Source organism: Scyliorhinus canicula, chromosome 8 (genome assembly GCF_902713615.1).
Source record: "Scyliorhinus canicula chromosome 8, sScyCan1.1, whole genome shotgun sequence".
Taxonomy (NCBI): domain Eukaryota; kingdom Metazoa; phylum Chordata; class Chondrichthyes; order Carcharhiniformes; family Scyliorhinidae; genus Scyliorhinus; species Scyliorhinus canicula.
This window is the reverse complement of record NC_052153.1, coordinates 195,440,637-195,456,441: the sequence shown is the minus strand read 5'-3', so window position 1 is coordinate 195,456,441 and position 15,805 is coordinate 195,440,637. Positions and strand designations below refer to the sequence as shown.

Here is a 15,805-nt window from a genome sequence, read left to right as displayed (position 1 = left end):
AGTGTTTGATGGGGACAGTGTAGAGGGAGCTTTACTCTGTATCTAACCCGTGCTGTACCTGTCCTGGGAGTGTTTGATGGGGACAGTGTAGAGGGAGCTTTACTCTGTATCTAACCCTGTGCTGTACCTGTCCTGGGAGTGTTTGATGGGGACCGTGTAGAGGGAGCTTTACTCTGTATCTGACCCCGTGCTGTACCTGTCCTGGGAGTGTTTGATGGGGACAATATAGAGGGAGCTTTACTCTGTATCTAACCCCGTGCTGTACCTGCCTGGGAGTGTTTGATGGGGACAGTGCAGTGGGAGCTTTACTCTGTATCTAACCCCGTGCTGTACCTGTCCTGGGAGTGTTTGATGGGGACAGTGTAGAGGGAGCTTTACTCTGTATCTAACCCTGTGCTGTACCTGTCCTGGGAGTGTTTGATGGGGACCGTGTAGAGGGAGCTTTACTCTGTATCTAACCCCGTGCTGTACCTGTCCTGGGAGTGTTTGATGGGGACAGTGTAGAGGGAGCTTTACTCTGTATCTAACCCCGTGCTGTACTTGCCTGGGAGTGTTTGATGGGGATAGTGTAGAGGGAGCTTTACTCTGTATCTAACCCCGTGCTGTACCTGTCCTGGGAGTGTTGGATGGAGACAGTGTAGAGGAAGCTTTTCTCTGTATCTAACACTGTGCTGTACCTGCCCTGGGAATGTTTGATGGGGGCAGTGTAGAGGGAGCTTTACTCTGTATCTAACCCCGTGCTGTACCTGTCCTGGGAGTGTTTGATGGGGACAGTGTAGAGGGAGCTTTACTCTGTATCTAACCCCGTGCTGTACCTGTCCTGGGAGTGTTTGATGGGGACAGTGTAGAGGGAGCTTTACTCTGTATCTAACCCTGTGCTGTACCTGTCCTGGGAGTGTTTGATGGGGACCGTGTAGAGGGAGCTTTACTCTGTATCTGACCCCGTGCTGTACCTGTCCTGGGAGTGTTTGATGGGGACAATGTAGAGGGAGCTTTACTCTGTGTCTAACCCCGTGCTGTACCTGCCCTGGGAGTGTTTGATGGGGACAGTGTAGAGGGAGCTTTACTCTGTATCTAACCCCGTGCTGTACCTGTCCTGGGAGTGTTTGATGGGACAGTGTAGAGGGAGCTTTACTCTGTATCTAACACTGTGCTGTACCTGCCCTGGGAATGTTTGATGGGGGCAGTGTAGAGGGAGCTTTACTCTGTATCTAACCCTGTGCTGTACCTGTCCTGGGAGTGTTTGATGGGGACAGTGTAGAGGGAGCTTTACTCTGTATCTAAACCCGTGCTGTACCTGTCCTGGGAGTGTTTGATGGGGACAGTGTAGAGGGAGCTTTACTCTGTATCTAACCCTGTGCTGTACCTGTCCTGGGAGTGTTTGATGGGGACAGTGTAGAGGGAGCTTTACTCTGTATCTAACCCGTGCTGTACCTGTCCTGGGAGTGTTTGATGGGGACAGTGTAGAGGGAGCTTTACTCTGTATCTAACCCTGTGCTGTACCTGTCCTGGGAGTGTTTGATGGGGACCGTGTAGAGGGAGCTTTACTCTGTATCTGACCCCGTGCTGTACCTGTCCTGGGAGTGTTTGATGGGGACAATGTAGAGGGAGCTTTACTCTGTATCTAACCCCGTGCTGTACCTGCCTGGGAGTGTTTGATGGGGACAGTGCAGTGGGAGCTTTACTCTGTATCTAACCCCGTGCTGTACCTGTCCTGGGAGTGTTTGATGGGGACAGTGTAGAGGGAGCTTTACTCTGTATCTAACCCTGTGCTGTACCTGTCCTGGGAGTGTTTGATGGGGACCGTGTAGAGGGAGCTTTACTCTGTATCTGACCCCGTGCTGTACCTGTCCTGGGAGTGTTTGATGGGGACAGTGTAGAGGGAGCTTTACTCTGTATCTAACCCCGTGCTGTACTTGCCTGGGAGTGTTTGATGGGGATAGTGTAGAGGGAGCTTTACTCTGTATCTAACCCCGTGCTGTACCTGTCCTGGGAGTGTTGGATGGAGACAGTGTAGAGGAAGCTTTTCTCTGTATCTAACACTGTGCTGTACCTGCCCTGGGAATGTTTGATGGGGGCAGTGTAGAGTGAGCTTTACTCTGTATCTAACCCTGTGCTGTACCTGTCCTGGGAGTGTTTGATGGGGACAGTGTAGTGGGAGCTTTACTCTGTATCTAACCCCGTGCTGTACCTGTCCTGGGAGTGTTTGATGGGGACAGTGCAGTGGGACCTTTACTCTGTATCTAACCCCGTGCTGTACCTGTCCTGGGAGTGTTTGATGGGGACAGTGTAGTGGGAGCTTTACTCTGTATCTAACCCTGTGCTGTACCTTTCCTGGGAGTGTTTGATGGGGACAGTGTGGAGGGAGCTTTACTCTGTATCTAACCCCGTGCTGTCCCTGTTGTGGGAGTGTTTGATGGGGACAGTGTAGAGGGAGCTTTACTCTGTATCTAACCCCGTGCTGTACCTGTCCCGGGAGTGTTTGATGGGGACAGTGTAGAGGGAGCTTTACTCTGTATCTAACCCCGTGCTGTTCCTGTCCTGGGAGTGTTTGACGGGGACAGTGTGGAGGGAGCTTTACTCTGTATCTAACCCCGTGCTGTACCTGTCCTGGGAGTGTTTGACGGGGACAGTGTGGAGGGAGCTTTACTCTGTATCTAACCCCGTGCTGTGCCTGTCCTGGGAGTGTTTGATGGGGACAGTGTGGAGGGAGCTTTACTCTGTATCTAACCCCGTGCTGTGCCTGTCCTGGGAGTGTTTGATGGGGACAGTGTAGAGGGAGCGTTACTCTGTATCTAACCCCGTGCTGTACCTGTCCTGGGAGTGTTTGATGGGGACAGTGTAGAGGGAGCTTTACTCTGTATCTAACCCCCTGTTGTACCTGTCCTGGGAGTGTTTGATGGGGACAGTGTTGAGGGAGCTTTACTCTGTATCTAACCCCGTGCTGTACCTGTCCTGGGAGTGTTTGATGGGGACAGTGTAGAAGGAGCTTTACTCTGTATCTAACACCGTGCTGTACCTGTCCTGGGAGTGTTTGATGGGGACAATGTAGAGGGAGCTTTACTCTGTATCTAACCCTGTGCTGTACCTGTCCTGGGTGTGTTTGATGGGGACAGTGTAGAGGGAGCTTTATCTGTATCTAACCCCGTGCTGTACCTGTCCTGGGAGTGTTGATGGGGACAGTGTAGAGGGATCTTTACTCTGTATCTAACCCCGTGCTGTACCTGCCTGGGAGTGTTTGATGGGGACAGTGTAGAGGGAGCTTTACTCTGTATCTAACTCTGTGCTGTACCTGTCCTGGGAGTATTTGATGGGGACAGTGTGGAGGGAGCTTTACTCTGTATCTAACCCCGTGCTGTACCTGTCCTGGGAGTGTTTGATGGGGACAGTGTAGAGGGAGCTTTACTCTGTATCTAACCCCGTGCTGTACCTGTCCTGGGAGTGTTTGATGGGGACAGTGTGGAGGGAGCTTTACTCTGTATCTAACCCCGTGCTGTACCTGTCCTGGGAGTGTTTGATGGGGACAGTGTAGAGGGAGCTTTACTCTGTATCTGGCCCCGTGCTGTACCTGTCCTGGGAATGTTTGATGGGGGCAGTGTAGAAGGAGCTTTACTCTGTATCTAACCCCGTACTGTACCTGTCCTGGGAGTGTTTGATAGGGACAGTGTAGAGGGAGCTTTACTCTGTATCTAACCCCGTGCTGTACCTGTCCTGGGAGTGTTTGATGGGGACAGTGCAGAGGGAGCTTTACTCTGTATCTAACCCCGTGCTGTACCTGTCCTGGGAGTGTTTGATGGGGACAGTGTAGAGGGAGCTTTACTCTGTATCTGGCCCCGTGCTGTACCTGTCCTGGGAATGTTTGATGGGGGCAGTGTAGAAGGAGCTTTACTCTGTATCTAACCCCGTACTGTACCTGTCCTGGGAGTGTTTGATAGGGACAGTGTAGAGGGAGCTTTACTCTGTATCTAACCCCGTGCTGTACCTGTCCTGGGAGTGTTTGATGGGGACAGTGCAGAGGGAGCTTTACTCTGTATCTAACCCCGTGCTGTACCTGTCCTGGGAGTGTTTGATGGGGACAGTGTGGTGGGAGCTTTACTCTGTATCTAACCCCATGCTGTACCTGTCCTGGGAGTGTTTGATGGGGACAGTATGGAGGGAGCTTTACTCTGTATCTAACCCCGTGCTGTACCTGTCCTGGGAGTGTTTGATGGGGACAGTATGGAGGGAGCTCTCCCACATCATCATTTTCTGAGCCAATATTCTTTCTCACGATTGCATTGATTTCTTTCTTTACTAATAATGCTACCCCACCTCCTTTCCCTTTTTGTCTGTCCTACTGAAATAACGAATACTCCTGGATGTTCAGTTCCCATCCTTGGGAACCGTGCCGCCATGTTTCTGTAATTATAGCTCTATCAGAAACCTCTGCATCTGTTTGTGCTGCTAATTTATTGTGAATGCTTCGCGCATCAAGACACAAAGCCTTCAGACTTGTCTTTTTCATCTTGTTAGCCACCTTAGTTTTATTTTGCATTCTGGCCTATTTGTTTTAGGAGCATGTTTTTATCTGCACCATCCTGGAGTCTCTTTTTCGGATGCCTGTCTGATCCCCTACCTATTGCATACCCTGTCCGTGTACCCCTGCCAATCCTCTACCTTCCCTCCGTGCAGCAGCCCCCCCCCCCCCCCCCCCCCCCCCCAACATGGTGCCATGGACTCGGCTTCCTCTGCTGTCCCCTGACAAACTGTCCCCCACCAACATTAACTAAAATGGTACATCTGCTAACTACTGCTAGTTAATGAGGTAACAGAGTCAGAGGGCTGAATGACCCACTCTCGTTCCCAGGCCAAATCCTTCCATTCCTCAGCAACAATTACTTACCAGGTTGTTGAATATAAAGTCAGAATGTTAAACTTGTTCGTGCTGTTGAATAAGAAGCTGATTCCTGACCCAATTCCTGAAAGGGAAAGGGAACAGCTGAGGAGGACGATGTCACCAGATAACATCGCTGAACAGAAACAATCTGGATCGATAAAGATCAACGCAGCATGAACGCGGAGATGGGAAATTCATTTCTGTGCCTCCCTCACTGGGCTCGTCCAATGAGGAGAGGCTGACTAAATTGGGTTTGTATCCTGCGGACTTTCGAAGAATGGGATGCAATCCCGTGGAAACGGACAACTGTTCTGAGGGGGGGTTTGATAGTGTGGAGGCCGAGAGATTGTTTACGCTGGTCAGGAAACCTGGAATACCGAAGGGGGGGGGGGGGGGTGCAGTGTGAGGATCATGAGCCGATCATAGGACTGAGATGTGGAGACATTACTGTGCGCAAAGGTTGGTGAATCTTTGGAATGGTGAGGTGTGTGAGTGTGAGTGTGAGTGTGAGATGTGTGTGTGTGTGTGAGTGTGTGTGTGTGTGTGAGTGTGTGTGAGTGTGAGGTGTGTGTGTGTGTGTGAGTGTGTGTGAGTGTGTGTGTGTGTGTGAGTGTGTGTGAGTGTGAGGTGTGTGTGTGTGTGAGTGTGTGTGAGATGTGTGTGTGTGTGAGTGTGTGTGTGAGTGTGTGTGTGAGTGTGTGTGTGTGTGTGTGAGTGTGTGTGAGTGTGAGATGTGTGTGTGAGTGTGTGTGTGAGATGTGTGTGTGTGAGTGTGTGTGTGAGTGTGTGTGTGTGTGATGTGTGTGTGTGTGAGTGTGAGATGTGTGTGAGTGTGAGTGTGTGTGTGTGAGTGTGTGTGAGTGTGTGTGAGTGTGTGTGTGTGAGTGTGTGTGTGTGAGTGTGTGTGTGAGAGTGAGTGTGAGTGAGTGTGAGTGAGTGTGAGTGTGTGTGAGTGTGTGTGTGTGTGTGAGTGTGTGTGTGAGTGTGTGTGTGAGTGAGATGTGTGTGTGTGTGAGTGTGTGTGTGAGTGAGATGTGTGTGTGTGAGTGAGTGTGAGTGAGTGTGTGTGTGTGAGTGTGAGTGTGTGTGAGTGTGTGTGAGTGTGTGTGTGTGTGAGTGTGTGTGAGTGTGTGTGTGTGTGAGTGTGTGTGTGAGTGTGTGTGTGAGTGAGATGTGTGTGTGTGTGTGAGTGTGAGATGTGTGTGAGTGTGAGTGTGTGTGTGTGAGTGTGTGTGAGTGTGTGTGAGTGTGAGTGTGTGTGTGTGAGTGTGTGTGTGAGTGTGAGTGAGTGTGAGTGAGTGTGAGTGTGTGTGAGTGTGTGTGTGTGTGTGTGTGAGTGTGAGTGTGTGTGTGAGTGAGATGTGTGTGTGTGTGAGTGTGTGAGTGTGTGTGTGAGTGAGATGTGTGTGTGTGAGTGAGTGTGAGTGAGTGAGTGTGTGTGTGTGTGAGTGTGTGAGTGTGTGTGAGTGTGTGTGAGTGTGTGTGTGTGTGTGTGTGTGAGTGTGTGTGTGAGTGTGTGTGTGAGTGTGTGTGTGAGTGAGATGTGTGTGTGTGAGTGAGTGTGAGTGAGTGTGTGTGTGAGTGTGAGTGTGTGTGAGTGTGTGTGTGTGAGTGTGAGTGTGTGTGAGTGTGAGTGTGTGTGTGTGTGAGTGTGTGTGTGTGTGAGTGTGTGAGTGAGATGTGTGTGTGTGAGTGAGTGTGAGTGTGTGTGAGTGAGTGTGAGTGAGTGTGAGTGAGTGTGTGTGTGTGAGTGTGTGTGAGTGTGTGTGTGTGAGTGTGTGTGTGAGTGTGTGAGTGTGTGTGTGTGAGTGTGTGAGCGTGAGTGTGTGTGAGTGTGAGTGTGTGTGAGTGTGTGTGAGTGTGAGTGTGTGTGAGTGTGAGTGTGTGTGAGTGTGAGTGTGTGTGAGTGTGTGTGAGTGTGTGTGTGAGTGAAATGTGTTTTTGTTTCACTCATTTATGGGATGTGGCCGTCGCTATCCAGCCCCAGCATTTATTGCCCATTACTAGTTGCCCTTCAGAAGGTGGTGGGTGAGCTGCCTTCTTGAGCCGCTGCAGTCCCTGAGGTGTAGGTACACCCACTGTGCTGTTAGGGAGGGAGTTCCAGGCTGTTGCCCCAGCGACAGTGAAGGAACGGCCGATATATTTCCCAGTCAGGGTGGGGAGTGACTTGGAGGGGAACCTCCAGGTGGTGGGGTTCCCAGGTATCTGCTGCCCTTGTCCTTCTAGATGGTAGTGGCCGTGACTTTGGAAGGTGCTGCCTGAGCGTCCACGGGCCCGGCAATGCTCTGGGCCATATCGGCAGCTAGAGCTGGGAAGCTCTACACCGCCTGGCTGCTACCCCCACCCCCCCCCCCCCCCCCCCTCCCCCCACAGCAGGGAATCGGTGGCTGATTCGGGCCTGTTTTCCTGGTGTAAAACATCACCGTTTTCACGTCGGCATCGGGACTTCGTTTCCCAAACAGAGAATCCAGCCCTCCGTCTCTGTGCCACACTTTCCTGCTTTATGATGTTCAATAGATTCTACCTCACTGACCAGTCTTTGGGTCACCTGACCTAATATCTCCTTAATGGGGCTTGAGGTTAAACCCTTCTTCACGCTCCTGTGAAACACTTTGGGGGGGTTTTCCAATACTAGGGGTTCTGTATAAATAAGAAATTGTTGTGGTTTACTGTTTCTGCCTAGGCTCAGACACCGAGAATGACTATTTAGGGGAATCATTCGCGTCAGGTAACATACCATCAATCTGCCTCTGTGGTAATGTCGCAAGAGGCAGCAGCCCGGGAGAATTCATCATCTTGGTGACCAGAGAGGAATCCAGCTGTTCCAAACCAGGACCAAACATCGCAAAGCGGGGTTCTGCCTGAGGCACCAGCGAGTAGAAGAACGAGGTCATGGAGCTGGAGGCCGGATGACTCAGTTTCCAGTGCTTCCTCCCCTCAGGAGAGCTCCTCAAGTACCTGCCCGTGAAGAAAGGTGCAGTCATCGTTTATTCACATCCTGGTCACACTCGAGAAGCGACACCAGCCCAAAGCGTAAAACACAAGAAGGATGAAAAGTGGAATAACCTGCACGGGACACAAGGGACGGAGTCGATTTTTTCCCCCCTGTGGCTCGAGTACTGTGAGCTCCCTACCAACTGCGGGGCTGGTAACCATATTGTGTAGAAGGTAGGCCAGACAGGAACCAACTGACAGAGAGAGAGAGAGAGAGAGAGAGGACACGATGGGGTTCAACCGGGCCCCTTTCCTACAAATGGAAACATTCTCTCCACGTCCACTCTATCCAGGCCTCGCAGTATCCTGTAAGTTTCAATAAGATCCCCCCTCATCCTTTTAAACTCCAACGTGTACAGACCCAGAGTCCTCAACCGTTCCTCATACGACAAGTTCTTCATTCCAGGGATCATTCTTGTGAACCTCCTCTGGACCCTTTCCAAGGCCAGCACATCCTTCCTTAGATACAGGGCCCAAAACTGCTCACAATACTCCAAATGGGGTCTGACCAGAGCCTTATACAGCCTCAGAAGTACATCCCTGGTCTTGTATTCTAGCCCTCTTGACACGAATGCTAACATTGCATTTGCCTTCCTAACTTCCGACTGAACCTGCACATTAACCTTGAGAGAATTGTGAACAAGGACTCCCAAGTCCCTTTGTGCTTCTGATTTCCTAAGCATTTCCCCATTTAGAAAATAGTCTCTGCCTCCATTCCTCCTTCCAAAGTGCATAACCTCACACTTTTGCACATTCTATTCCATCTGCCACTTCATTGCCCACTCTCCTAAATTGTCCAAATCCTTCTGCGGCCCCCTCGCTTCCTCAATACTACCTGTCCCTCTCCAGATTTTTGTATCATCTGCAAATTTAGCAACAGTGCCTTCAGTTCCTTCCTCCAGATCATTAATGTATATTGTGAAATGTTGTGGTCCCAGAACAGACCCCGAGTCACACCACTAGTCACCGGCTGCCATCCTGAAAAAGACCCCTTTATCCCCACTCTCTGCCTTCTGCCAGTCAGCCAATCCTCTATCCATGCCAGGATCTTACCCTGAACACCATGGGCTCTTAACTTATTTAACAGTCTCCTATGCGGCACCTTGTCAATCTAAATCTGGAAATCTAAATAAATCACGTCCACTGGTTCTCCTTTGTCTAACGTGCTTGTTACCGCCTCAAAGAAATTGCTTATTGCCACGAGTAGGCTTCAATGAAGTTACTGTGAAAAGCCCCTAGTCGCCACATTCCGGCGCCTGTTCAGGGGAGGCTGGTACGGGAATTGAACCGTGCTGCTGGCCTGCCTTGGTCTGCTTTCAAAGCCAGCGATTTAGCCCAGTGTGCTAAACCAGCCCCGATCAAAGAACTCTAACAGATTTGTCAGACGTGTCCTCCCCTTGACGAAGCCGTGTTGTCTCAGTCCTATTTTACCATGCACTTCCAAGTACTCCGCGATCTCATCTTTAATAACAGACTCTAAAATCTTACCAATGACCAAAGTCAGGCTAATCGGCCTATAATTTCCCATCTTCTGCCTCCCTCCCTTCTTTCACATCCTGTGAAAGAACTTTTCATCATAGAATTCATCATCGAATTTACAGTGCAGAAGGAGGCCATTCGGCCCATCGAGTCTGCACCGGCTCCTGGAAAGAGCATCCTACCCAAGGTCAGCACCTCCACCCTATCCCCATAACCCAGTAACCCCACCCAACACTAAGGGCAATTTTGGACACTAAGGGCAATTTATCACGGCCAATCCACCTAACCTGCACATCTTTGGACTGTGGGAGGAAACCGGAGCACCCGGAGGAAACCCACGCACACACGGGGAGGATGTGCAGACTCCACATAGACAGTGACCCAAGCCGGAATCGAACCTGGGACCCTGGAGCTGTGAAGCAATTGTGCTATCCACAATGCTACCGTGCTGCCACTTTTCCGATATCCCACTTTTTCAGCATTGAAATCCAGCAGTCACAGTTTTGAACATTAATTTAATGCATTCATGTCTCTGTCATTCTCTGCTCCTGGTTATATTGCCCCCAGGTTGATCACCAGGTGGATCAACGAATGTCCCGAGCCGGGAATCGAACCTGGGACCCAGGCGCTGTGAAGCTAACCACTCTGCTACCGTGTCACCCGGCAATAGTGCCCACCAGGCAGTAGATATTGAGTAAAGATTGTCGCACTGATAGGGGCTGTGAGGGGGCAACAGGCCCACCCAGCAACGGGCAAATCCCGAGGAAGAATAACTTTGTAAAAACTGAGCCTGCGGTGATGACATCTGGGGCGGAATTCTCTGACCTCCAACAGGGTCGGGGAATCGCCCGGGGCCGGCGTAAATCCCGCCCTCGCCGTGGCCGGAATTCTCCGCCACCCGGAAATCCGGCGATCAGCGGGCCCCCCGCGGCGATTCTCCAGCCCACGATGGGCCGAAGTCCCGCCGCTGTCAGGCCTCTCCCGCCGACGTGGTTTAAACCACCTCTGTGCCGGCAGGATTGGCAGTGCGAGCGAGCCCCCGGGGTCTGGGGGGGGGGCGTGGGGCGATTGGACCCCGGGGGGTGCCCCCTCAGTGGCCTGGCCCGCGAGCGGGACCCACCGATCGGCAGGCGGGCCTGTGCCGTGGGGGCACTCTTTTTCTTCCGCCGCCGCCACGGCCTCCACCATGGCGGAGGCGGAAGAGACGCCCTCCACCGCGCATGCTCCGGTGGTGACGTCAGCGGCCGCTGACGCTCCGACACATGCGCGGACTCATGCAGACCGGCGAAGGCCTTTCGGCCAGCCCCGACGCCGATCAGCGTGGCGCCAAAGGCCGTTGGCGCCAGTCGGCGGAGCGGGAGCCACTCCAGCGCGGGCCTATCCCCTAAAGGTGCTGGGACCCTGGGACCTACACTGGGACCCCCCCCCTCCCCCGCCCTGGGACCCCCCCCCCCCGCCCCCGCCCTGGGACCCCCCCCCCCGCCCTGGGTCCCCCCCCGCCCCCGCCCTGGGACCCCCCCCCGCCCCCGCCCTGGGACCCCCCGCCCCCGCCCTGGGACCCCCCCCCCGCCCTGGGTCCCCCCCCCCCCCCCCGCCCTGGGACCCCCCCCCCCCCCCCCCCCGCCCCGCCGGGAGGGGAGAATTGCGCCCCTGGTTCTGGTTCTTTCTGGGGTACGAGGGTCATGGTTATTTCAAGGGGTTGTGTCACTCACGCTGTCATGTAATCCTGCTCCGCGCCTTCCGTCAGTGATTTCCTCAGGAATGCTGCATCCGGCAGGGAGAGGTGGTCGACGGAATTCCAACCAGGAAGATCGCGCAGCAGGAAGTAACGCCACAACAGGGGGTCGCGGACGGCGGCATTCCAATAACGGCTAACGCAGCCCAACCGGCAGAGATCGATCGGAGCCAGTAAAGCCATAATGTACAGCTGTACCTCCACCTAGGGGGCCAGGGCAGAGGTTTCAATCAGCCATGGTAAAGCTTTAACGTTTCGGGCGAGGAAGGGAATGACAGTTTGGCTCGGTTCGCAAGAAGAAATATTGGGGAATGAAGAATTAGTTTTTCTCAAACAAAAGCAAAATTCCGGCGGTGCTGGAAATCTCAACCAAAAACCAGAAAATGTCAGATAACCTCAGCAGGTCTGACAGCGTCTGTGGAGAGAGAGAAACACAGTTAACGTCTCGAGTGCGTACGACCCTTCCGCAGCCTGAAGAGGAATGGAAACGTGATCAATTATATACTTCAGAGGGGGTGGGACAGAATGGAAAGTCTGTGATCGGTCAGAGTGAAGGAGAGATTGACAAAGATGGCATGGACATAAGACATGAGGTTATGATGGAACTGTATAAAACACTGGTTAGGCCACAGCTAGAGTACTGTGCGCTGTTCTGGTCACTGCACTGTAGGAAGGATGTGATTGGACCGGAGAGGGCGCAGAGGGAGATTCACCAGGATGTGATTGGGCTGGAGAGGGTGCGGAGGGAGATTCCCCAGGATGTTGCCTGGGCTGGAGGGGATGCAGAGGGAGATTCCCCAGGATGTGATTGGGCTGGAGCGTTGCAGCTGTGAAGAGAGGCTGGGTCGCCTGGGGTTGTTTTCCTTGGAGCAGAGAAGGCCGAGGGAGGACCTGATCGAGGTGGACAGAGTTATGAGGGACATTGATAGGCTGGATAGGAAGAAACGTTTCCCCTGAGCAAAGGGATCAATAACCAGTGAGCATAGATTTAAGCTGGGGGACAGGAGATTTAGGGAGGATTTGAGGAAAATCTCTTTCACCCAGCAGGTGGTGGGAATCTGGAACTGGCGGCCTGAAAGGGTGATAGAGGCGGGAACCCTCACAACAATTAAGAAACATTTAGATGATAAATTTCTCTGAGTGTCCAGGGGAATGCAGGTTAGGTTACAGAGATGGGACGGGGGAAGTGGACATGCGTAGAATGCTCTGTCCAAGCATTGGTGCAGACTCGATGGATCGAATGGCCTCCTTCTGATTCACAGCCTACAAGGCAAGGGGCCAAGTGCTGGCAAATGGGATTGGAATAGATAGGTGCTTGATGGCCAGTATGGACACGATGGGCTGAAGGGCCTCTCTCTGTGCTGTAAATATCTGTGACTGTATGAGACGAAGGGGCTGACAACAGTGCTCTTGGCTAAAGAGTGTTAATAATGGCAAAGGTTCGATCGCAGAATGTGGTGGCCGTGTGCAGGAGGGGTTGGGTTGGGACAAGCTGGGGGAATCGAATACCAGAAAACAAAAGGGGGAGTCCAGAGGGAGGAGAGAATCCACAGTCTAAAGCTGTTGAACTCAATGTCAAGCCCGGAAGGCTTGTAATGGGCCTAATTTTCCAGTTTGCGTTGGGCTTTACCGGAGCCTTGCAGTAGGCCGAGAACAGACATGAGGACGTGCGAGCTGGACGGTGAGTTGAAATGGCGAGGGACCGGGAGGTTGGGTCCTGCTTACACACATAGATACATAGAAGATAGGAGCAGGAGGAGGCCATTCGGCCCTTCGAGCCCGCTCCGCCACTCATTGCGATCATGGCTGATCATCCAACTCAATAGCCTAACCCTGCTTTCTCCCCATAACCTTTGGTCCCATTCCCCTTGCAGAGGAAGCGAAGGTGTTCCGCAAAGCAGAAACAGACTAGTGGTTGAGGTTTCAAAATATCGTGACAGCGGTTTCCTTCAGCCAAGCGCTTGCAGTTCACAAGCTTGTGTATTTTTTGACCTGATTAAGTTGCTGCGGTTTAAATGGTGTCCTTTACCCTCTGGGAACTGACTGGAATCTCACTCGCACCCTCTCCTCTGGCTCGGAGGGAGGCTTGATCCAGTTTCTGCTGATTTGTTACCGAAAGATATTTCTGGGGAAAGCATTGGGAGCACAGAAATGTGAGGGATCACATGGACAGGCGCGAAACTACAGACTTGGGAGAACTTTGGGCAATGATGGGCCTCTTCCCGTGCTGAACCGTACTTTGTTCTTGTTTCAGAATCTCCCGATTTTTATGCCCAAGACTTATTTTAAGGTGGTGGTGGGGGGGGGGGGGCATGTGGCAATGCCAGGGTGACAGGCTGGTAGGGTCAGGATGTCACCCTCCCAGAGACACAATTACCCGGGGGCCTTCAATCCCCCCCCATATGTGGGGACCAGTACTGAACGTCGCTCCCCCTCAGGTCTCCGAGGCAACGGGGTTACATCCCAGCGTCTCGGGTAGATCAGGCGAGCTGCATTTTAGGGCGAGACTAGCTACTGCAGCCTGGGCGTCTCCCGGCCGCGTCGTGCCCCCGTTCGGGGGGGGGGGGGGCGCAGCCAGTAGATCGCCCCCGTAAAAACCCGTCAGTACCCTGCCTACCAAAGTGTGGGTGTGATGTTTTATATTCCAGCTCCAAACAGACTGAACAGCAATTCAGACAACTGACTCAGTGATTGGACTGTAGATGAAATGGTCATGTTAAATTACAGACCGCTAAATTCACACTGACGTCAGGATGTAGAACATAGAACATAGAACAGTACAGCACAGAACAGGCCCTTCGGCCCTCAATGTTGTGCCGAGCCATGATCACCCTACTCAAACCCACGTATCCACCCTATACCCGTAACCCAACAACCCCCCCCCTTAACCTTACTATTAGGACACTAAGGGCAATTTATCACGGCCAATCCACCTAATCCGCATATCTTTGGACTGTGGGAGGAAACCGGAGCACCCGGAGGAAACCCACGCAGACAGGGGGAGAACGTGCAGACTCCGCACAGACAGTGACCCAAGCCGGGAATCGAACCTGGGACCCTGGAGCTGTGAAGCATTGATGCTAACCACCATGCTACCCTGCTGCCCTAGTATCAGACATGTGATTGGCTTTGCACAAAGACACCCCTGCACCGGGAGACAGAGCTGAGACAGAGGAACTTACCGGAAATCTCTGCAAGGCAGCCACTTCTGCCGACTCCCCCTGCCCCTCCAACGGCGCCCTCTCCGCCGACTGGCGTCTGCTGATCCATACGGACCCGCCTCGTAAATGCCTTAAGCTCGTACGGATCGCTTTCTCAATCCTGCTCCACTCGTTTTCCGCGTCCTCGTATCCCGCCATTTCTGAATTCGAATCTGGGACCTCGCCCCGCTCCTCTCGCCCCACTTTGTTCAGTCAGTTTGAGGTGTCGCCCAGCAGAAACGGGCCACCCTGCTCTCGCTGCTCTCTCACCCCCCCCCACTCAGCCCCTCGGTGTCATCACCCACCGCAGTGCGATCTGCAGCAAACCCCCTCAGGTGCCAGCTCCCCAATTCTGCCCTTTACCTTTTCAAAATGACCGTAACTGTCGGAAAATAAAGAGTTCTGTCTGCCACAACCCCTCTCTCCCCCCCTCGAATTTCATTCCTCTGGGACTCTTTGTGGGTCACTCTCTGCCCCACGTTGCCACTGTCGCTCGGGGTGTCTGAACTCTCTTCCTCCTCCAGTTTCGCTCTGCCCTGTAAACGCTGCCACTTTACACGTCTGTGCTTCCCAGTCAGACATCAGGAAGTCATGGGGTTTTGCAGGAATGTTGGAGTATTCTGGGAGTTGAAGTCGAATGAAACTGGTTAAGAATTTGGAATTTGTGCAGAGCCTCCCTGAACAGCTCCACCTCCCTTCCCAGCTCCAGCTCACCAACCACCTTCTTCAACAAACTTTTCTCCTGTCCTGACTTCACCCCCTGTGACTTGGCAAACAGCAACCTTTCCTTTCTTTTCCTGTTTCCACCCCCCCCCCCCCCAGCTGTGGAATGATTTGGGATGATTTCTACTTTAATGGCGTTGTTCAACTTCCCTCCTCGCTGTCTGAGGAGCGTTGTGGATCCATCCCGATAGTTTAAAATCAGGAACGTGAGTGTCGTCACAGAGGCAGAGCCCCCAGGTGTGTCGTCCAACGGGGATGGCTTCCGGAGCTCGGGCACATCCACAGGATAGGAGACAGTCACACAGCCAGGAACGTCCTGGATCAGGGAGTGTAATGACCGAGGAAGCCAGTGGCGGTAATGACAAAGGGATTTATTTAGCAGAACGTTGGGCGGGATTCTCTAATAATGGGGCTCATGTCCCCACGCGGGCGTGAGGAGCGGCCGCAACCACTCCGGCGTCAACGGTCCTCGATAATGGGGAATGCTCCCCTTCCCAGGGGGCTGGGTTGGCGCCGGAGTGGTCCCCGTAGCTCCAGCCGGCGCGGAACGGCCGGCCTGATTCCGCGTATGCGCGGGGGGTTCCCTTCTCCGTGCCGGCCCCCGGGCAATATAGCGGAGCCCGGCAGGGGCCCGGTGCAGAGTAAAATAGGCCCCCACGGAACCAGCCCGCCGGCCGATCGATAGGCCCCGATCGTGGGCCAGGGTGGGCCGTGGTGCCCCCCCCCCCCCCCCCGCCATCGGGGCCCGGAGAATTGCCGGGGGTGCCGCTGTCATCGGCCCCTGACTGGCGCGGTGGC

General features: G+C 53.3%; 1 protein-coding gene across 1 annotated transcript in view; it reads right to left on the bottom strand.

Annotated features, from left to right (window-relative positions):
• fbxo4 (F-box protein 4) overlaps positions 1-14,894 on the bottom strand; it is a 19,342-nt gene extending 4,448 nt beyond the window's left edge. Inside the window, exons 1-4 of the mRNA XM_038803915.1 lie at positions 14,267-14,894; positions 11,062-11,288; positions 7,614-7,834; positions 4,883-4,958 (exon numbers count right to left, since the gene is read on the bottom strand). Of these exons, the coding sequence (XP_038659843.1) occupies positions 4,883-4,958; positions 7,614-7,834; positions 11,062-11,288; positions 14,267-14,443 (701 nt within the window). The 5' untranslated portion in view covers positions 14,444-14,894. The remainder of the gene's footprint in view (positions 1-4,882; positions 4,959-7,613; positions 7,835-11,061; positions 11,289-14,266) is intronic.
• Positions 14,895-15,805: the final 911 nt, after the last annotated feature.